Source organism: Sinocyclocheilus anshuiensis, unplaced genomic scaffold, assembly GCF_001515605.1.
Source record: "Sinocyclocheilus anshuiensis isolate Anshui unplaced genomic scaffold, SAMN03320099.WGS_v1.1 scaffold438, whole genome shotgun sequence".
Lineage (NCBI taxonomy): Eukaryota > Metazoa > Chordata > Actinopteri > Cypriniformes > Cyprinidae > Sinocyclocheilus > Sinocyclocheilus anshuiensis.
In genome coordinates, this window is record NW_015546118.1 from 526780 (window position 1) to 549018 (window position 22239).

At 36.2% G+C, this 22239-nt stretch overlaps 1 protein-coding gene across 1 annotated transcript in view; it reads left to right on the top strand.

Annotated features, from left to right (window-relative positions):
• The window catches only part of LOC107700916 (oligophrenin-1-like), a 36110-nt gene that overhangs the window by 7502 nt on the left and 6369 nt on the right, over positions 1–22239 (top strand). The window contains exons 4-21 of the mRNA XM_016502768.1: positions 1133–1204; positions 1881–1982; positions 2070–2180; positions 2399–2503; positions 3406–3538; positions 5221–5321; positions 5404–5495; positions 5780–5858; positions 5947–5980; positions 7843–7905; positions 8850–8924; positions 9737–9821; positions 9907–9965; positions 12711–12816; positions 13986–14145; positions 14351–14489; positions 16924–17250; positions 17999–18128. Coding sequence (XP_016358254.1) covers positions 1133–1204; positions 1881–1982; positions 2070–2180; positions 2399–2503; positions 3406–3538; positions 5221–5321; positions 5404–5495; positions 5780–5858; positions 5947–5980; positions 7843–7905; positions 8850–8924; positions 9737–9821; positions 9907–9965; positions 12711–12816; positions 13986–14145; positions 14351–14489; positions 16924–17250; positions 17999–18128 — 1973 coding nt within the window. The remainder of the gene's footprint in view (positions 1–1132; positions 1205–1880; positions 1983–2069; positions 2181–2398; positions 2504–3405; positions 3539–5220; positions 5322–5403; positions 5496–5779; positions 5859–5946; positions 5981–7842; positions 7906–8849; positions 8925–9736; positions 9822–9906; positions 9966–12710; positions 12817–13985; positions 14146–14350; positions 14490–16923; positions 17251–17998; positions 18129–22239) is intronic.

The window sequence follows — 22239 nt, forward strand, 5'->3', positions numbered from 1 at the left end:
TAAACTCATATAACAACAGCACCAAAGATCCTCAGATACTGTGTGTCAATCATTAACATTCTGCAAGATTAGCCTTCTTGTGCTGAGGGCCAGTTAAACTTGTGGTTCAGTTTGTTGAGATGTCTGTGCCCTTAGGTTTTGTAGCTTTTAAACCTAAAATTTAATCTTTAGAATTCAGGCTAATCTTATCTAATCTAACCATGTATAACAGGAAAATCCAGATTCAGACAAAAAATACCTCTTCCTTCCTCAAAAGGTGTAGGACAAATGCTTAAGTAATCATTTTATGAGAACAATACTCATGCACACTCATAATCCAATGGAGTGCATGACAAGACTGAATTTAATTTATTCCCAAAAGTTCCACATCTCTGAGTGTTTTTTCCTTATATAATATAGAAACTTCTAAAATTTTGATTTTTTTATATACATTTTATATAAATGTATTTACTGCCACTTTAATTTAATGCATCCTTGCTGAATAAAATTATTAATTTCTTTAAAAAAAATACTGACCCCAAACCTTTGAAAGGTAATGTAGCAAGGAGTATTTCCAGCATTAAGCCATCAGGACAAACATATGATGAACAGTATCACAATGTTTGTGTAATAGGAGCTTCACACAAAGATAAAGACTCATCGGTAACACTTTACTTGAAGGGGTGTGCATAAGACTGACACGACACCTTCATAATCATGACCATCTTATATATGATGATATGAGTGACACAGTGGTTTGTGCTGATATGGAAAAACAGCTTAATTCCATTGTCATATAGACAATTTTTTTAATATTATAATATAATGTAATGTAATATAATACAATATATAAATAAATAATTATACATTTATTTCTATATTATAATGTATAAATATAAAACATAATTTTTTGGCTGTTAAATTTCTGCCATTGGCCAGTGTGGCAAAAAGTTAATTTTGCACCCTGCTATTTGGTCTCTACTCAGGACCCCTGCCATTGTGTCACTCATGCATTCATCTGCTCAATTGTGACAGCTCTTGACCTCTGAACCCCATATACTGAACAAGAGCAGGGACAAGACTTTCTATTGTAGATACAGTAAGAGACTTTAAGAAGAAAACAGTTGTACTGACCCGTCTTTCTTTCTTGCAGGTGCAGAATGCATGTGACTTGCTTATCAAACCTTTGGAAAAGTTCAGGAAAGAGCAGATTGGGGTCACAAAAGTGAGTGTTTATTATGTACATTTAGACACATTAAGAACACACACCACGTTACCACATGTGTGAGCCTACTCCTCATTTCCGCCTCTACTTCCTGTTTCAGAGCAAAGTGATCAACATCATACAACACACAAATATATATATATATATATATATACATATATATACACATGAGTGTTTGCATGGCCTTTCATGTCAGTGTGTTTTAGGATTGAACCATAAACATAAAACTAAAATGGAATAATGTGTCAGCAACTGGGGCATCCATGGAAAAAATATTAGTTTTAGAGAGACTGAGAAAGAGTTACAGAGCTATCATGATTCTAGAAGGAAAGCGAGATCATTTGTTGGAAAAACAACACATGGAAAGTTTCAAAATTCCAAAGACTTTTCACTGGACATTAGACTCTTTCCACACCAGCATGCTTCATTTAACATTACTGAAGTGTCAGTTTCATTTCAGTATTGGTTCAGTGTGGCTACTCAGAGATTATTGGTTGAATTTATTGGTTGTAAGGAACCGGTTACAAGTCTGCAAAAAAAATTTATAAGAACAATTTCTGTATTTGTTTTTTTTTCATTAGGAATTGGTTTAGTGAGCTGGAGCACATCCACTGTAGTTTTCAGTCTCATTTTCTCAGTTTTGAGTTATTTGTTTGCTTGTGTGCATGTGATTCAGGAGAGACGAAAGAAGTTTGAGAAGGAGAGTGAGAAGTATTACTCTCAGTTGGACAAACATATGAACCTGTCCTCAAAGAAAAAAGAGACACAGCTACAAGAGGTATATTTGTAAATACAGTAAATTAAAAAGAAAAAAAAACAAACAATAATATAATCTTTATTTTTGTGTGTTCATGCGTGTTTATAGGCCGACGAACAGTTGGATAAGGAGCGTCAGACATTTTACGAGTCGTCTATTGAATATGTGTACCAGATCCAGCAGGTTCAGGACAGGAAGAAGTTTGATGTTGTGGAGCCTGTATGTGAGAGCTTCCTTTTCCTCTAGCACATGCACTCTTGTTTTTATATATGCTTTGTAGTAACAGATGGTGTATTGTGTGTACAAGAAGGCACCTACAGGTGCACGGATAAAAACGTGACTGTAACATACACTGATTGTGTTCATGCTGATACAAACAATGAATTGACTAAAGCATGTTATGCTTAGAGGGGTGTGTCCTTGTTTGTGATTGACAGGTTTTAGCATTTCTGCAGAGCGTCCTTACACTGAATAATCTCACTGTGGAGATGACGCAGGACTTCCTTCCATATAAACAGGAGCTTCAGCTCAGTCTACAGAACGTGAGAGCTTCACCAATCAATAATGAGTCTAACTTTCCATCCATATTGTCACATGATCAGATCAGCAGAATATGAGTCATTCAGTATGCTGCTCTGTTGGGTTGTCCTTCACTCTGTATGTTTTTTCTGAGTGGTGGTTTCCAAAGTGTCTTTCAGTAAATGTATTGCAAATTACTGGATTCATTGTGATGTCATAAATATACAAGTTTGATAAATGATAAAGAAAATGAACAGTATTCCACCACTAATTATTAATATGGTTTAGGCATTAATAAATGCAGATTTGCAAAATTATTATTTTAATATTTTACATTTAAATTTAGTTTAGGCTGCATTTATTTGATAAAAAATACAGTATAAACAGTAATATTGACAAATACTATTATAATTTAAAACGACTGTTTCCTATTTTAATATATTAAATCATTTAATTTATTCCTGTGATGGCAAAGCTGAATTTTCAGCAGCCATTACTCCAGTTTTCAGTGTCACATGAATCTTCAGCAAATCATTCTGAATTGCTGATTTGCTGCTCAAAAAGCAACTTTTCTTATTTTTAATGTTGAATTTGTTTATGCTGCTTTATATTTTTGTGGAAAACCTGATACTTTTTTCTGTTCTTTGATTAATAGAAAGTTCAAAAGGAACAGCATTTAGTTGAAATAGAAATGTTGGTATACATGTCTTTACTGTCAATTTTGATTAATTTAATGTATCCTTGATGAATAAAGCATTAATTTCTTTAAAGCAAAATGACCTACCCCAAATATATATTAATTATAACATTTTGGAACAAAATACATCAGCATATCTTTTGTAATTGTTCCTGATTATATGTAAAATGTAATTGTATTTATGTTTTTAGTTTGTTTGATTGGGTGCCACTGGTGTTGTTGTTGTAGACCCGTAACCACTTTGAGAGCACCAGAGAGGAGATGGAAGAGCTAATGAAGAGGAAGAAGGGGTCAGCACAGATCTGTATTAGACACAGCCAGCAGGCGACTATGGAGGGATACCTTTATGTGCAGGAGAAATGTGAGTGCTTTTTAGTTCTGCAGCACTGCATGTGTTTAGCGGCTATAAGCCCGTTTCCACCGCAGGGACTTTCCCCAGGAACTAGGGACTTTGGGCCAGTACTCGGTGTGTTTCCACCACGGGAACTAGGATCTAAATAAAGTTTCAGTTTTTTTTTTTGCCCCAAATTTGCCCCTTAGAAAGTCCCTGCTCACCAGGTAGTACTTTTTCAAAGGTCCAGAACATTCGGGGGCGGGACTTGGGTGCTGAGCATGCTGATTGGTTGAGTTCACGCAGCATTGTATTTCAACCACCATTTATTTGCATCATTTTTAAAAAATATTATTGTTAATGAAATGTAGTTTTAAAAGTATTTCAGGCGAGAATGTAGTTTGTTTAAAACTCAAATCTGCTGTTTATATATAAAGACAGCACCTATTTGAAAATGTGCTTCACCGATTTCGGAGATGTGAGCTCTAGGCGATCAGCGGGCGCTCAGTGCTCATGTATCCCGCTTAGAGCAGCCTCAGCTCGGCTAGTCCTTCTGACATTTGCCGCTGGCTCTGATGTCTCTGTAGTGATTAAACATGAGATATAATTAGTTTTGGGTAAATCTAATGGGCAGTCTTTGGTCTCATTAATCTATTATTTGTTCCAGGTCATTTAGTTTTGGCTGAGATTGGAGCTTGGCTGAGCAATGTTGTAACTAGGAAGTTGTCTGAATCCTTTTTTAGGATTTTTTGTTTTTTTTAGGATAAAACTACTTTATTTAGGTGTAAGAAATTGTGGTTATACTTAACAATGGGTAGAGATAGCAAAACATCAACAAAAGGCTTCTTGGTTTTGCACATTACATCTTTTCCATGTTCCTTCTTGGTATCCTTTGGTGAATATCAGCCATGAAATAAGATAAAATTGTATGAAACTTACACAAATAGGTTTCGATCACATCAGTCTCGCGTGTGTGAGGGCTATCCTTTCAAAACATGCAATGTTTTCATTATAAGTTAATTACTGGAAAAGCTTTCTCATTCATTTCTATAAAATATGGGACAAGTCAAAATGGTTGTCTGTGGTAATCACCAGCCTGACACAGATGAAGTCCATTGACCTTCAGTTAATAATAACCCTGAATATTCCTTTAAAAATTCAACCACTAGGAAATATTTCTTTGTGAAAGAAAGAGCTTCTAGTAATTGTCTGTAAAGGTCAGTGTCCACACACAGCACAAATCATAATATGAGTTATAGTTAATAAACGACTTCATAACACAGCTAACCGATTGGTCAAACAGCATTGTGCAGTAAAAGTTTTTGTATATTGACTGTTATATGATGCTAAACTGAGTAATTGATTGTTGTTGGTACTGGATTTCTGGTAGTTGTGCTAGATTCGTATCTCTGTGGTAGAACTCTGTGATCTTCTCACATTATAAAATAAAATAAACTCAAATCAATATTTTATGACCATTTATTTGGCAAGTAACTGTAACAAGTGGGGTAATTTACAGTTAGCTGGCCTTATTAGCAGAATAAACCTCAGAAAAAGGGTCATACAAGACTCGTCAATTTCATGTCTGGGTCAGTCACCCTGTCAGGATTTATTTTTGCAGTATTGACCAGCTGACCATACAAAACTGTGTATTGGATCATACCCTGTATATAATTAAAATGATAGTATGCTATTGATCTTTCTTTCTCTAGGGGCTCTTGGCGTAACCTGGGTGAAGTATTACTGTAAATACTTCAAAGACAGCAAGTTATTCATCATGGTGCCGATGGAACAAAAGACAGGAACCAAACAGGTGCAGGACTATTACAGATACGATCATTACTTTGTGAAGTGTCAGCCCTTTTCTCTTACATTTGTCTCTTTGTTTCTCTTAGACCACATCTCAGCTCACACTGAAGTCCTGTGTACGCCGTAAAACAGACTCCACTGATAAACGCTTTTGCTTGGACATTGAAACAAATGAAAGGTGAGACTTCTGTCATATTCACTCATTCTCAAATCATTTTATAAAGTGCACCTATATTGAAAGTTTTAGTAGGACCAGAGGAGGGTCAGCAAACTGGAAAGTTCATATTTTTGTCAAAGCACTTACAAGAATTTTTCCATAAAAACACATTTTCTTGTTTATCTGTGAAGTTGCTGTCCAATATGTAGGCATTTGTTTGATACTGGAGAAATTTCACACAAACAACAAGAGGCTTTATTAATTACATTGCAGTGTGTGGAAGTTTTTTGTGTTGTGGTCCATAGGTGCAGCCCTGTCCTGCTCCAGGCTATTTCTGAGGTCAACAGGAAGCAGTGGATGGAGGCCATGGATGGCAAAGAACCAGTGGGTTTAACATTATCACTATTCACTCCATCAAGAGTCCGTCTCTGTGTATGATCATGTTTCTGATCCTTTTTGGTTTCTGTTCCAGATTTATCGTTCTCCAAATCAAAAGCAGGCAGAGAGTAAGTATAACTTCTCTTCATCACGGCACTAGCATATTAGAATAGACGCTTATTTGTATCAGAAAACCACTGATATGTATTTGCTGCTTACATGTAATAATCAGTTAGACTTCCTCAGTTCTTCACTTCACACAATCTCCAAAAATCCACCCTTCACATGTCAGCAAACTTAAATGTGCTAAATGTTTCACAGGAAAATAGCATTTCTAATTGTAGCATTTCTAAAATGGGTGGACTGCTCCTCAGGCAATTTAGTTTTTCCTTTTATAGCACCTAGGAATGTCACATTCTGTAGATACACTATGGTTTAAAGGATTTTTTAAAGAAATTAATACTTTTATTTAGCAAGGATGCATTAAATTGATCAAAAGTGACAGTAAAAGGTAGGGATGCACCGAATATTCGGCAACCGAAATTATTCGGCCGAAAATAGCAAAAAAAAGCTCTTTCGGTGTTCGGAATAAGAGAAAATACCAAATAAATTGTACCGAACAATGATATGACGAGATCAAATAGCAACCATTGGGTGAACTAACCCTTTAACCAGGGTTCAAAGTCCAAAGCGAGAGGAAAATCTGCTCTGAAACAGTCTTACTCGTCAGTTGCTCACACATTTTTATGATTTTTTACAAGGCATGTGACAATGAGATATGTGCGACGTATTCGTAATGAGACTTACATTTATAAATCTGCAAAAAGCGCTGAGGACTTCCTGCGCGTTTCCACCTAAATAAAAGTTGAGAAAAAGCAAGAACTCCATCAACATTCATAAATGTTAGTATTGTAATTTTACTGTTGTTCTGAAAAAATAAAAAGTAAGACAATAATAATGATAATAATAATTACACCAGCTCTGTTAATACATTTATTATATCATACACACATAGTGTTCAAATTGGGATCTGTAATATTTTCTAATGTTTTAAAAGAAGTCTCTTCTGCTCAGCAAGGCTGCTTTTATTTGTACAGTAAAAAAATTCACATGCCTGATTCAAGAAGGGGGTCTGATGGACAAAAAATATTATTTTACTAACTTATTAATTTTAAGTTAAATTGTGCTTTGTTGGTATAATGTCTGCTAGAATGTTAAAAAACATTTTTAAATTGTTGTTTTTTTAATAGATTTTTTCTTTGAAAAGCAAGGCAAAACAGTAAAAAGCACATTTTGGCTATATAATTTATGCAATGGTGAAAACAATTGGCAAAATACATGGGGAAAAAAACTCAAAAAACCGTGTTCGGTATTTGGTATTCGGCCTTCGGCCCAGTGTTTCATTTTGTTTGGTTTCTGCTTCGGCCAAGAATGTTCATTTCGGTGCATCCCTAGTAAGAATCCTGAAAAATGTATCAATTTGCACAAAAATATTAAGCAGCACTACTGTTTTCAACGTGGATAATAATAAGAAATGTTCCTTGAGCACCAAATCAGCATATTAAAATGATTTCTGAAAGATCATGTGACACTCAAGGCTGGAGTAATGGCTGCTGAAAATTAAGTTTTCCATCACAGGAGGAAATTACATTTTTAAAATATATGAAACATTTTTGATCAAATAAGTGCAGTCTTGGTTAGCACAAGACCTCTTTCAAACACAAGAAAAATCTTGCCGACATCAGACTTCTGAATGGTTGTGCAGGTGTGATATCTCAGTGATGTCTGTTAGCTATTCAGAGAAAAGATGCAGAACTCTAAAAATAGGTGGAGACAATGCTGCTTAATAGATTCTGATACTTGCAAGCCTGTGCAATACCATTTATAAAATTACACCATAAATAGTGTGCAGTAACCTACTGAGAAATGCATACAGGGATGATGAGCTCTGTTTATTATATGTAATATGAATTTCCTTTTTTCCCCTCAGTGGAGCTAAATGATCTCGGCTTCAAGTTCGTCAGAAAATGCATCAATTTTGTGGAAACAAAAGGTACATTAGACTAGGAAAGAATATCAGTCACTTATTTTAGTTTCTGAAATGATCTCATATTCGTGTAATACGTTAGTCACCTGTTCTCAAATGACTGACTCTCTCTGCTGTTTTTGCACTTCATGGCCACCATATGCTTTAATTAATCAGAGATGGAAAGACAACACAATGCCACTATTATTTATTGGATTCATGTCTCAAATGCAGCCAGCAGAGGGAAGCAGCACACCATTTGTCTTCACATTTGCATATCCAACGATTTGAGCCAACTGTAAATAAAACTGCTGCTGATTTAGCCAAAGAACCAGAAACACACACACTGAAACATACATATTCTCATCAATAACATATCATGCAAATTAAAAGAAAAAATAATGTGTGCAGATACAAATTGATAGCAGACATGTATACGCTCTCCCTCACTTTTTCTCTAACATGGCAAGTCATTTGAAACCTGGCTTTAGTGTTTCCATGCTAGAGGCTGTTATAGTACGAGAATAAAATCACGAAGAGGCATTTCAAGGCCATTAATAAGCATGTTACACTGTTACATTGTCTGCGGGAGCACCGAGCACCAATGGCTCTGTTTGAAGTGCTGATGTTTGTGTTCGCCAGTCGCCAAGCGTGCCGTTACTCAGATTTCCCAGCCGTTTAAGTCCAGCCCTGTCGTCAGGCACAACATGGTGTATGTTAACAATTGGTAAACTCTGGCAAACTATCATCTGGGGTTATTGCACGGCTAATGACGGCTGAGCACGAACCGAAAGCGGGACCGTTTCACCACTTGTTTTTCGGTAGAGCTGTACTTTTCCACTGCGAGACACTCCCCCCTTTCATTCTCCTTCAAGCCAGGTTCTCTAATTTTCTCAGTCTATAAATCATGCTTTCTTTTTCTCTTTCCTCCTTTTTTCGTTTTTCTCTGTTCTTCTCTTTCTTTCTGGTAGGGCTGACTCAGGAAGGAGTCTACAGGACTGTGGGCAGCAACATTCAAGTACAGAAACTTCTGAATGCCTTCTTTGGTGAGGAAATGGCCAAAAGAACATCTGCTGTGTGTGTGTGTGTGTGTGTGTGTGTGTGTGTGTGTGTGTGTGTGTGTGTGTGTGTGTGTGTGTGTGTGTGTGTGTGTGTGTGTGTGTGTGTGTGTGTGTGTGTGTGTGTGTGTGTGTGTGTGTGTGTGTGTGTGTGTACGAGAGGAAGACATGCAAACATGCTCTTACACACACATTGCGTTTCTAAAACTAGTAAACCAGATTTATACACAAACATTTACAACCAAATATATACAAACATGTTTTATTTCTTGTTAAGAAGCTTATCGTGTTTTATGTGGACGATAAATTAATTGACTCATAATTCTGAATCCAGCTTATTGTGGCGTGTTTAATATCTGCAGTGAGCTTTGTGAACTTCCTAAATTGTTTTACGCTAAGGAAACCAAAGCGAAGACATGCAAACATGCTCTTACACACACATTGCGTTTCTAAAACTAGTAAACCAGATTTATACACAAACATTTACAACCAAATATATACAAACATGTTTTATTTCTTGTTAAGAAGCTTATCGTGTTTTATGTGGACGATAAATTAATTGACTCATAATTCTGAATCCAGCTTATTGTGGCGTGTTTAATATCTGCAGTGAGCTTTGTGAACTTCCTAAATTGTTTTACGCTAAGGAAACCAAAGCAGAGATATACGTCCATGAGAGCGTCCTTGAGCTGTTACAAAATCCCTGACACATACTCCGCAACAGTAACAACCGTCCGAGGAAGGCCATTTATCTCTCTCTCTCTCTCTCTCTGTCTTCATCTGTCCTCCTCTCTCTGTAGACCCAAAGTGTCCAGCGGATGTAGATTTCAATTCCACTGACATGGACATTAAGACCATCACTAGTGCTTTGAAATTCTATCTGCGGTGAGTTAAGCACACACGATTTTATGAAGTCCAAAAATGACTTTTTTTTTTAATGTGTGTATTGTACATTTGCATGCTTTTCCAGGAGTCTGAGTGAACCGCTGATGACCTACAACCTGCATGGAGAACTGATCTTAGCAGCAAGTATGACAGCGAACACACAGACAGACACACACTCTTATATGTATGTGGGCCAGTTTAGTTCAACTCAAGCGTATGTAGCTCTAAAAAGGGGGGGGGGGGGTGATGGGCAGGTCCAAGTGCACCAAGTCTGCTCTTTCAGTACTAAACGGTACTGTATAATAATATTAATAATAACAATAATAGTAATAATAAGTAATAGTAATAATAATAATAATAAGTATCAGAGTGAGTAACTAAGCAGCTTTTGGGGTGTGCTTTTCATTATACTTTATTAACCCTACATAAAAAAAAGACTGCTGCTTTTATATTTGAATGACAATGATAACAGAATGCACTACCATTCAAAAATTGAGGGTCTGTTACTGTAATATTTTACTGTAATGCTGTAATACCTTTATTCAGCAAGGATCCATTAAACTTATAAAAACTGACAGTAAAGACATTTCTAATGTTACAAAAGCTTTATACTTTAAATAATTGCTGTTCTTTTGAACGTTCTATTCTTCAAAGCATCTTGGAAGAAAATCATGGTTTCTGCAAACTTCAACATTGATAATAATAAGAAATGTTTCTTGATCATCAAGCATATTAGAATTTCTGAAGGATCTTGTGACACTGAAGACTGCTGAAAATTCATCTTTGCCATCACAGAATAAATTACATTTTAGAATGTATTTGAATAGAACACTAATTTTAAATTGTAATAATACTTAACAATTTTACAGTTTTCACTGATTTTTTGATCAAATAAATGCAGCCTTGGTGAACATAAGAGACTTATTTCAAAAACATTTTAAAAATATACAGACCCCAGACTTTTGAAAGGTAGTGTTTTTTTTGTTTTTTTTTACTCAAAGTACCATTACTTTAAGTAAAGCAATTGTAATAATATTACTAATAATGCTAAATTATATCCAATATAATATGACATTAAAGGAACTAGGATTGAATTTATACCAAAATATAAACTTTTGTACAACCCCAGTCCATAGTAATGCTAAATTGATACCTCAGGTAGCAAAATTACCAGCTTCATGAAATAAAACGAAGGAATAAAAAAGACAGTTCCCCATCCTTTGTTAATAAGGGTAATTACTGTTTTTTATTTTAATACGTTACAACTATATTCAATGCACACACACATATTTTCTTTTGTACTGGTTGTATGCTTTGTGCCATCCTGTAGGCACTCCCTTACAGGACAGTCTGGAAAACCTTGTAAACTTTCTTATATTACTTTGTAGTTATTAAGCTACTGTATGTATTACATGCACAATTAAATAGAATTCTGAATTGTGAAGTCCTACAGAAAACCCCTCTCATGGTATCCGAGTGCCCGCTGAATCCCTCTGCTCACGCTGCTGTAGCAAGCATGCAGCTGGCCGAGAAAAAGCCATTTACAAGACTGACATTTACATGAACGTATAATAAAAGCATCATTAAAAGAAAAATGACCTCTTTCAGTGGTCTTGTGTTGTTAGATTAATCATGTCATCACCCAAACTGACGTGCGCTGCCTGTACTGTACTGGTTTTGCATAGTCTTCCCTTTTGTTTAAAATATTAAGCCACTTTGGGACACAGTAATTTTATGAAAGAGATGGGTATTATTAAGTCTGGTTTCAAGTAACTGATTTCTTTTATTAAATGACAGCAATATGAATATGATAGAAGACATCAGCGTTAAATAAATAGAGATACATTTAATAATTGATAACATTCAGAAGAAAACCTATTCTTGGAGGAAATATAGTTCATTTAGCATTATTTTAGGCTGTTTTTTGTTGCCAGCAATGTAGCATAGTACTACACGTTAGAACGCAGCTCATCCAATCAGAAATTAGAGACCAAGCCATCCTCTGTCTATGTTTGCATGAGTGAGTGTGTTTCCAGCTTTGAGCATTTTCAGTGAATTGTGTTGAAAGTGCTGAATTGTAATCCTCCCCATAATAAGATTAGAGGCCATTAAAGCAGCTTTAATTATTATAGCATGTCTGCGTACCTGCGCTCAGATTACACACAGCTAAACAAAATCCGCGGAGCAGAGGAAAAGGCTACACCTGTCGAGGGATTAACGACTCGCTTTAATGCGCTTTACTCGCTTGGCCCAAATGACCTCCCAGTCTTTCATGTTGTAGAATTTCTTCTTTTTTTATATATATACAGTATATTTTAAAGATGTCAAGAGGGTTTGTCTGACTCTTTCAAAGATGCTACAGCATGTCTTAAAAACATTGAGTTCACAATAGCACGTATTTGCTCCACTCACTATAAAGTAATCTTTGTTATGGTTCAGCACAGGCTGTATCTTTAGATAATGCTGTGTTTATCCAACATTTCACAGTAAATGTGTCTGTACTGATCCTTTTAGGATTTTATAAGTTATCTTTGGACAAGCTGAAAGACTCTTGGCAAACTGCCGTGAGATGTCTGCAGGAAGAAAATAATCACTAGCTTGCTAACACAATTAAACAGCTGTATTAGCTTTAACAGCTCTATTAGTTTTAGCGTAGATGGAGAAGTGCACTGACATGTACTGTCTGCTTCATTCTGCCTTTACACTGCATTCTTTAAAGTCTTTCCTTTTCTACCATTTAATGTGAGTCATGGCAGTGAAATGTAGCATGAACCGCACTTTCTCTGGGTGCGACTCAACACAGACTGTGATGCAATAGTTAAGTTAGAACAATATGTGAATCATGTACATCTATAGTGTGTTTGTGACTTCCAACATTTTTTTCCATAGAGTCAGAGAATCTGGACTATCGGTTAGGGGCGGTTCACTCACTTGTTTACAAACTACCAGAGCGGAACAGAGAGATGCTGGAACTGCTAATCAAACACCTGGTCAGGTAACACACACACACACACATGCAGGCACGCGTGAACATAGACGTGTTAATACTCAAAACTCACACACTCACATTCTGTGTTTTTTCTAACCGCTGCTCAGCTTGCTTGGGTGTACCTTTATAATTAAATGTTCTAGTTGTATTTTGATTAATGTGACAGGTTGTGTGTGTGAAAATGTGTTTTGACAAACATGACAATAAATCACCTGATCTATAGCTCCATGTCTCATATTGTGTGTGTGTGTGTGTGTGTGTGTGTGTGTGTCGCGCACAATTTTTTCACATAAGTAGCTTGAACTTTATACTAAACAAGCTAATGTAAATTGGAATTAAATTTAGGATTATATTAATAAAGTTTAGGTAAGATTTTTAAGGCTACACTTATTTGATCAAAAATAAAGTAAAAACGATGATGTTGTGGAATATTATTGCAATTTCTGTTAATTTATTTTTAAATGTAATTTATTCCTGTGATGGCAAAGCTGCTTTTTCAGCAGTCATTATCCAGCCTTCAGTGTCGCATGGTTCTTTAGAAATCATTATAATATGATGATTTGGTGACCTTTCCCATTGTCAGTGTTGAAAACATTTGTGCTGCTTAATATCTTTGTGAAATAGGAAGTTCAAAAGAATAGCATTTATTTGAAATAGAAATATTTTGTAACATTATGTCTTTACCGTAACTTTTGATCATTTTAATGCATTCTTGCAGAATGAAAGTATTAATTTCTTTTATAATCATATAATATAGCAAGTATTTTTCTATATGTGCCAGAAAACATATTCATGAAATAAATAAATAAATAAACACTTTCTAATCTATTTCAGCCAGCTTGAGCACGATACCTTGGTAACAAGATTAAATCCACAGAATTCAGTACAACTATTTTCAATACATCACAGTAAGCCAAACATTAAAGTTTGCAAGGCATAAGCACATTTATATGATTAACGAATGTACAATCCAGTGACAATGCCACAGTGGTCCAAGGAAGAAAGACTTCCCAAAACTCTCTCACCCTGGCCCTGGGCTAGTAGGCCTATTATAATAAGCCGCAGACACCAAGCAACATTTTTCAGTTTTATCCAAAGTTATACAGTACTTATCACAGGGGACAATCCCTGTATTTTTTCCAAGACCTTACTACATTATCTCTGTGTTTTTATAGTGTTTGCAGCCACAGCATTGAAAATCTGATGACCGTGTCGAATATGGGTGTAATATTTGGCCCCACTCTTATGAGAGCAGAGGAGGAGACTGTAGCGGCCATGCTGGATATTAAGTTCCAGAACATTGTCATGGAGATCCTCATTGAGGACTATAGCAAGGTCAGACATGCACCCTTTATCTCTGTATCTGTTACTATACAAGCGAAACGCTCAGACAGAAAAGAGTATATTTGCACTACATTTTTTTAAACCAAAACAAAAATGCTGTGTGAGAGAACAATTTTAACAATATTTTGTCACCTATTCAGTGGCACTAATAGTAATAATAGATTGATGTAATTACTGCCATCTCTGATGTTCGCAGATCTTTAAGGGTCCTCCTGAAGAAACCACACCTCCTCCTATCCCACCTCCAAGGGTGACGCCACGGAGACGGCAGCCAATTACAATCTCAAAACGCCCACCTCGTCTCTTCCCTGGCCTTCAGCCTCCAGTTTTTGAGCGTAAATAGTCTTCAGCACGATAGCCATCATCATCATCATCATTTCGTTGTCATATAATACATATTTTTTGCCTTTTCAGTGAATTATCATGAATATCAATTATGTTTTTTTTAAGAATTTATCTGGAGCATGGATGAAGACAGATTTTTTTATATTGTACTTTAAAAAAAATTATTATTTTACATTTATTTTCATTTTTTTTAAAGATTGCTTATGACTTTTTGATAAAGATCTAAACAGCTCAGATAAGACATATTATGTTTTAGATTTATTTCGATATATGGTGTTTTTTAAAATGATTCTCAATATTTTTCTTTGATTTTTCAGCTTTCTGTCTTCTACATGTTCCTTTTTTGCTTTTCACTTTTCTGCAAAGCCTGTTTTTGTGCTGCGAGCTTAAATACAGTACACACACCTAAACATTGATGTTGTTAGCAGGCACACAAACATAACAGCTGATCAGGTTTCATAGGTTCTGGAAGGGACCTCGGACTGGATCTGTTTTTCCTTAAGAGATTTTATCTAAATTAGGAAAATACAACCAAACCTCCCAGATGTTCTTGTCATACACACACACAAACACACACACACACACTCCTCATGTGCCAGTTTAGAAGCCTCCATGCACATTGCGAATTGTATGATTAAATCTGCAGGATCTTGAAGCATGTGTATGCGAATGTGTGTCTGCATTGATAAATGTTCGTTCTCTGACATGTTGTCCTCCCCTCATTGTGAGCCATATGTTTAACAACAGTCAAGCTAATAGTACACTCGCTAGAGCATGAAAACTAAACGACTACCTGCCTTTCTGCAGTGTGTGTGTATGTGTGTGTGTGTGTGTGTCTGTGCATCAGTGCCAATGGGTCTGCAAGTGTGTGTGTGTGTGTGTGTGTGTGTGTGTGTGTGCGCGAGTGCCAGCATATGTGTATTTTTTTAATGAGTGCATACGAGTGTGGGTATGCCATCGTGTGTCTTGTGTGCGCTACCCAGTGTTTCTGCATGTGTTTATGAGTCTCTCTCAATCTGTTTTCGATTGGCTTTTGGACCTTTTTCCACTAATAAGCTATTTTCATTATTAACATCTGAGCCTTTCTTCTCCATCTTGATCAAAAATGACTGCGTGCATTAATCCATTAATATGACTCTGGTTCATTTGTATATTCATGAAATTTGGCTTATTAAAGCATGCTGGATCTTTGCTTGTTCAGAACAGTGGAATAAAATTTTTTCCCCTTCTGGTGTACTTTTCAATCAAATCATTAATCTGAGTAGATCATAACTGCTTGTTTCCTGTTTGTTGAATTCGTTGTGGGTGGGATCTGTGTGTTTGTGCATGTGTGTGTGTGTGTGTGAGTGTCAAGCCACCTGTTTCAGTGCATCTTTGTGCTTAAACTTGGCCCTGTGTGTATGTGTGTGTTTCTGTTGAGAATACAGATACGGTCATGGAGTATTAGGAGCAACTGGTTGTGTGGGAACCCCTGCCAAAATGCCAGTGTGTTTGTGAATGTGTGTTCATCAAATGTGTACAAGTCTAGTTTGGCTAGCTCACACACAACTGGTTGTTTTGACTGATGCTGTTCACACACACACACACAGCTCTGTTTCACACTCATGTCCTTGGTTCACACATGGCCATAGCAACTTTTTTTCCCTTTTCTTTTTTATATGACACCTGTTCAAACATTAAACTGGAGATTGTGAAAAGTTTTATTCATACCTTATTTCAAATCAAGGTACTTTTTTATGCCCTATATTCACCTTTTCTCAGTTAAATAACAAAGTATAAAACACTTTTCCCTCCATAAAAAAAAAACTCCTCATTGTGTCAAAGAAACTTTAGAGTCTGGTGTAAATGCCAACAGCGTCAGAATTTGTACTCTTGGATATATACTAAAAGCAGTTAGCTTTTACGATTTCAAGGAAATAATGCTAACTCCACACCACAGAAAATGTCATTTCTTTAAAAAGAGATAATTAAAGTTAGGTTAAAAGCAGCAGGCTTTTCAAAAGATAGACTTTGACCATGTGGCTTGAGCTGATAACAATCAGCGTGTTTGAGTTAAGCCATTTAAAAACTTCCATTATGTTCTGGTTGTGTTGATGCTGTTGGAATGAAATGACTCACTTTGGGTAATTTGATTCTGACTAGTTGAGTCTTTATTGGCTTGTATTTCTCGTATTGTGGAAATACAAGAGGACGGAGCATCTGTCGAGCTGTTCTCTTCATTTATTTATTGGAACCATCATGGCCTCCCTTTTTTAAGCCAGAACTACAGGAACAGGAAATTTTAAATTTTAACGACACCCCTGATACAATCTCCCCTCTGCGGAATGTTCAGGGCTCAACTGTTGCAATTATGCTTCTGACCTGCCTGACGTTTAGTAGTGTTTTATCTAAACTGCCTGCATTCGCTGACTCTTTGCTTTGCAGGGCGAGAGCAGAACGGCGCCACCCACAATGGCGGTGAACCCGAGGGAGACACTGGCCTCACCAGTCCGGTTCCTCATCAAAGAACAAAACTGACACCTCCTTCCATCTCTCCTCCATCTATCCCGCTCTCCTCTCCGACATCTCGGAAGCCTGCTCACCCCAGACCTGCTCTCCGTCCCTTGGATTCGGACGTCAGCAGGCTTGAAGTCAGGATACAGGCTGGTCAGAGGTCAGATGCCATGGTGACAACCAATGGGGAATCAAGAGTGACAGTGAACCGAGCTCAGTCTTTTCAAGGAAGGAGGCCACAACTCAAAGAAACAATCGGTAAACAAGCAACAGACATGCTCAAACGGTCCATCACAGTTTTTTTGTTTTTTTTGGGTGTGATACAACTGTCCTAATATCAGAAGCTTCATTAAATGACATTATTGTTTTTTAAAAAGAAAAACTTGTGAATTTGGCATAATCTAATATTTTTCTTATTTATTTACTGTTCACTGTTTATAAATAGGCCTATTTCAAAACTAGTGTCCATCAAAAATCAAAGTCACTTGGTTCAACTAACATCCAGTCAAAAAACATAAAACAGGAAATTATATCATAGAGAGGATCGCTGCAGACCCTCATGACCAAGGCCAATAAGTCTCATAAAATATTAGATAAATGCAAGATTAGTTAAGGTTGTAAAATGATATTTATGAAACTGAATAATCCATGAAAACACTTAATGCCTTGAAAATACATTGAAAATATATTTTAAATAGTGGTTAAGATGTAGACATGCTTAATTGAAACTTTTCTTGAAAATTACAAAAGTAAACAAAATGAACACGAAAACAAAGAGCACGTCTAAGAACGTGGTATGGGTTTATTAAAGGATTTCTCTTTTCTGTATAATGGACATTTTTGTATGTCAGTGAACCCTAAACAACTGATTCCTGTGATGTAAGAGCACAGTATGGCATTTGAGGTTTGAATGATCATCATAGGATGATGTGATCTAGAGTCAGCAGAACACAGATGTGCAGTGAGTCATGGTTGTAACAGGTGTGTGTGTATGTGTGTGTAACAGGAGAGGCTCAGGGGGTGAAAGGACGATCTTTCTCAGAGAAGAGTTCCATCTGCCGGCCACCCACTCGACCACCAGATCCACCCTCTCGTCTCCTCAATAAAACTCAGAACGAAGACACTCCAGCATCATAGTGAGTGCACATCACTCACCACAAACCCTACTTTACAGTGATGCTACTGCTGATTTATGACTTAATGATTCTCTGTGGTAATATTTTTTGGAAACTCCAATTTCTTTTTTGTAGCGTAATTTCTTTTTTTGTTATATATTGCCAAAAAGCTGAAATATGTTGCATATCACACAGGGAGTGGCGTTCGTGCAGCAGTGACAAGATATATCTGAGCAGCATTGGATTTGCATGCTGCTCAGGTGTAATTTTGGCACATTGATCCAGGCAGATTTGCACCACATTGTTCCGGTTACTTGCTCGACACCTGTCCACTGCAATTTTCAAGTAACGCCACAGTTGGATTGAGTTCAGGACTTTGATTGGGCCATTGAGATACGTTTTTGTTCTTCTGCCACTGTGATGTTCACTTAGACATTTCTGGACCTTCTGAAGGAAAAACTCTTTCTCTTTTTTTGGCAGATTAAAACAGGTTGTCTTTTGCAGTAGGGCTGCACAATTTTAAGGATGCATGCTATATATCAGCACCAAAACTTTTCAGTCATTTTTTTTAGGTCAGTATTGGATATATAATTATTTAGAAAAAATATTTTTTTACATTTAGATTTCATTTTCCATCATCTAATGCTCACTTAAAGTTAATCTTTTAAAGTTAAACTAATATAATAATGTTTATTAAAATGTCAAAATTAATATCCATTTTTCATACTGTACTGTACGGTATTATAATATCGTGATGTCTAAATTCACTTATATCATTTTAAATGACTGAATTTAGAATTTAGTATGGAAAATAGTATAGAATTTAAATATAGATACAACGATTTTGTAAAACAGAAATGTTTGGAAAACTTTATCTTGCAATAATGATTTGAAATTCAATCTAAACACTGGACATCTGTTATTGTTGCCACTTAAGTATATCAAGACCAAAAGAAGTCTTTGTCTCGAGAGTCCAGACTAAAGGCCCGTTCACACCAAGGACGATAACTATAAAGATAACTATAAAGATATAGTTCTAAAAATCGTTCTCAATATTAAAGAATAGCAGATTCCACACCACAACTATAATGATAGAGACAAAGTGAAACGATATCGTTGGAATCACTTTCAAAACGATTTTTCTCCAGCTGATGAACGATAAAACACTGAGAGCCAATCAGAATCCATCCTGCTGTAACGAGCTCAAGAATTTAAAGTGGCAGACGCGCATGCGCTTAGAATAAGCAGACGATATCGTTCGCTGGTGTGGACGCTAATATCGTTATCTTTATAGTTATTGTTCGTGGTGTGAACGGGGCTTTAGTCATGTTCTGCCTAAGCTTTCCTGCTAACAGAAAGAGTAACTCAGAACACTTTCAGTTGAGCCAAAAGTGAACAGAGTGGAAAAAGAAGCCAGTTCTCATGGCATTTACATTATACCTGAACTTAGGATGGACTCAGATCTCTGTCTGCTTCAGTAGTGAGAGGGTCTCTGTCCACTTTTTATTAAAGGGTTAGTTCACCCAAAATGAAAATTCTGTCATTCTGTCTGAATTTATCTGTCATTAAATTCTGTGGTATTTACTTTATGAAGCTACGAGAATACTTTTTGTGTGCAAACAATAATAACATCATTTATTCAGCAATTCTTCTCCCCAAGTTACCGTCTCCCGCCAATTTGGAGAGTACCCCTGAACGTAATCAATGTAATCAGCGTTGTTTACGTTCAGCATGCGTGCGCTTTATCCTGAACGAAGGTCTTACGGGTCTGGAACGACATGAGGGTGAGTAATTAATGACAGAATTGTCATTTTTGGGTGAACTAATGCTTTAATTGAATATTGAAATTATTGTGCAGTAGTAATATGTTTTATTATTATTATTACTGCTACTACTACTACTACTTTAGACCCTCAAGCCTTTTTGGAGGAAAACTTTGTACGAAGTTCACAATAGATTTCATTCTCTACAAATATTTATTAGTTATTGTTTCATCTATTTAGTTACATTTCAGCCATTTGTTCTTTCATAATTACACTATTCCATGCTGAAGTCTTGATTTTATTGCAGTCTATTTTGCTGCTCTATATTGTAGGACCTTTGTGGATTTTGCATTATCCATTCTCTCATGTTTTTATGAACATGTTCGGTTCCTGCCCTACCTGATGGCAGCACTGCAATACTTTGTCATATGGATGGGGCTTTTTGTGGTGTGGGCAGATATACTGTAGATTTGTGCCTGCCAGATTGTTTTAGGCTGACCAAGAGCTGATCGTTTCCCACATTGCAGCTGGATCGCTTTTATGCATTTTGGCAAACTCCTGACATGCTTTCACATGATTCTTTTTGAGGAATGGCTCCTTGCTGCCACCCTCCCCATACAGGCCAGTGTTTCGCAGGACTAGTGCAATGGTTCGCTGGTGCGTGTTTACTCAGTTGTCAAGGAGCGAATGCTGTAGATCCTGCAGATGATTGTGTGGTGCTCTTGGAAGTTTCCTGGTTCACACAGTTTTGAGGGATGACCTTTTCTAGGCAACATCTGGGAGGTTTGATAGTTTATCTAACCAACGGTGCCCACTGGGACAGCCAAACAGTTGGATATAGTTTTAAATGTTTTTCCAAAATGCATGCATTTGTTTTAACTCAGACCCAGGACTGCTCTTAACTCATCATGATCCCTTAACGGGTTTTTATCCAGAAAATGCAACAGTTATTTTAATGGTTCACAGGTAGAAGTCAATTTGATGGCATTTGTGTCCTCATTAACGCAGTTGTTTTCCATCTGTGTAAACTCAAAACTTCTGCGACAAAGGGAGTGAATTCTTATTTAAACATCTCGGAGGGTTTTTTTTCTTTCTTTTTTTTTAACAGAAAAACACACATGAAATTTCTAGACAGTCACATTAAATTAATGTTGAGTTTCAGTGCTTGGAAATACAAATATCCAATTTCAGTGAAGGATTTGCAGGGATTGAGAAAACAGAGAGAGTTAGTAAAGCATCTGAAGCCGTCCACAAGCCATTGTAAATATATTATATACAGCAGACTTTATCTGTATAAGACAGCTAATCTTGAATCAAGCATACATTTCAGCTTGTCATATCCTCATAATTACCATTCTATGAGTATGGGCATGGAGCAGTCATTTTATACCAACTCTGGATCTGAGAAAACGTGGGTGTGCTGGTCATGGTGTCAAACTGTCTTGTGTCTTATCTCAGAAAGGCTCAATCTATTTTCTTCTGAGATCACACATACACTCAGAATACTTACTCTTTCATTCTTGTGGCAGACTGAAAGATGAATAGTTTTGTTGTTGTTTTCAGCATAGTCTCAAAGTTTTTTTTCTTCCCTGAAAATGAGGTGTGTTTGCTTTACTCGTGAAGGGCAAATTTCTCTCTCTCTCTCTCTCTCTCTCAAAAAAAAAAAAAAAACAGCAGTACGGTTGTTAATAATAATAATACATTTTACAGATGAATTAAAACCAATAATGTATTAATTAAAATCTAAAAATAGGCAAAGGTGTTTGAGAATCACTTTAATTATGAACAATAAGTCTAATGGAGATCCTCACAAGTGTAAGCACAGCAGTACCAGCAGTGTTACATCAACAGAATTACTGGTAAAAAAAATTAATATAGTTGATGGAAAGAAGAAAACAGAACAATGCAAGGTATTAATAAATGAAAGAAAAATGTAGACAGAACTAGTTTAAATAATCAAATCATTATGTACAGAATTGAGCTGAAGGACGCTTAATTGAACTGCTTTGCTAGCAGGCTAATTAACTCACTCAAATACATATATATTGATGCACAATTTCATAAATATCACCTGCACAGATAATAAATTGATTGTACTGATGAGCTTGAACTTGAATGTGCTAGACAGAATATTTAACTGAGACTGTAAATATAGTATGTTGTTGCCATAACCACATGCTCTGCATAATGCTGTTCCCTATAACACAGAAAATTAATATCAGTCTTATATACTAATATATATAGTATAATAAAAGCATGACGTTCATAACAAAGTAAGTGCTTCAGTATACTCCTAGTTCAACAGCTCAGATTTTCACATGTGGTATTTTGTTTATTTGCTTAATAAATTAATAAATGTATAAAATAAT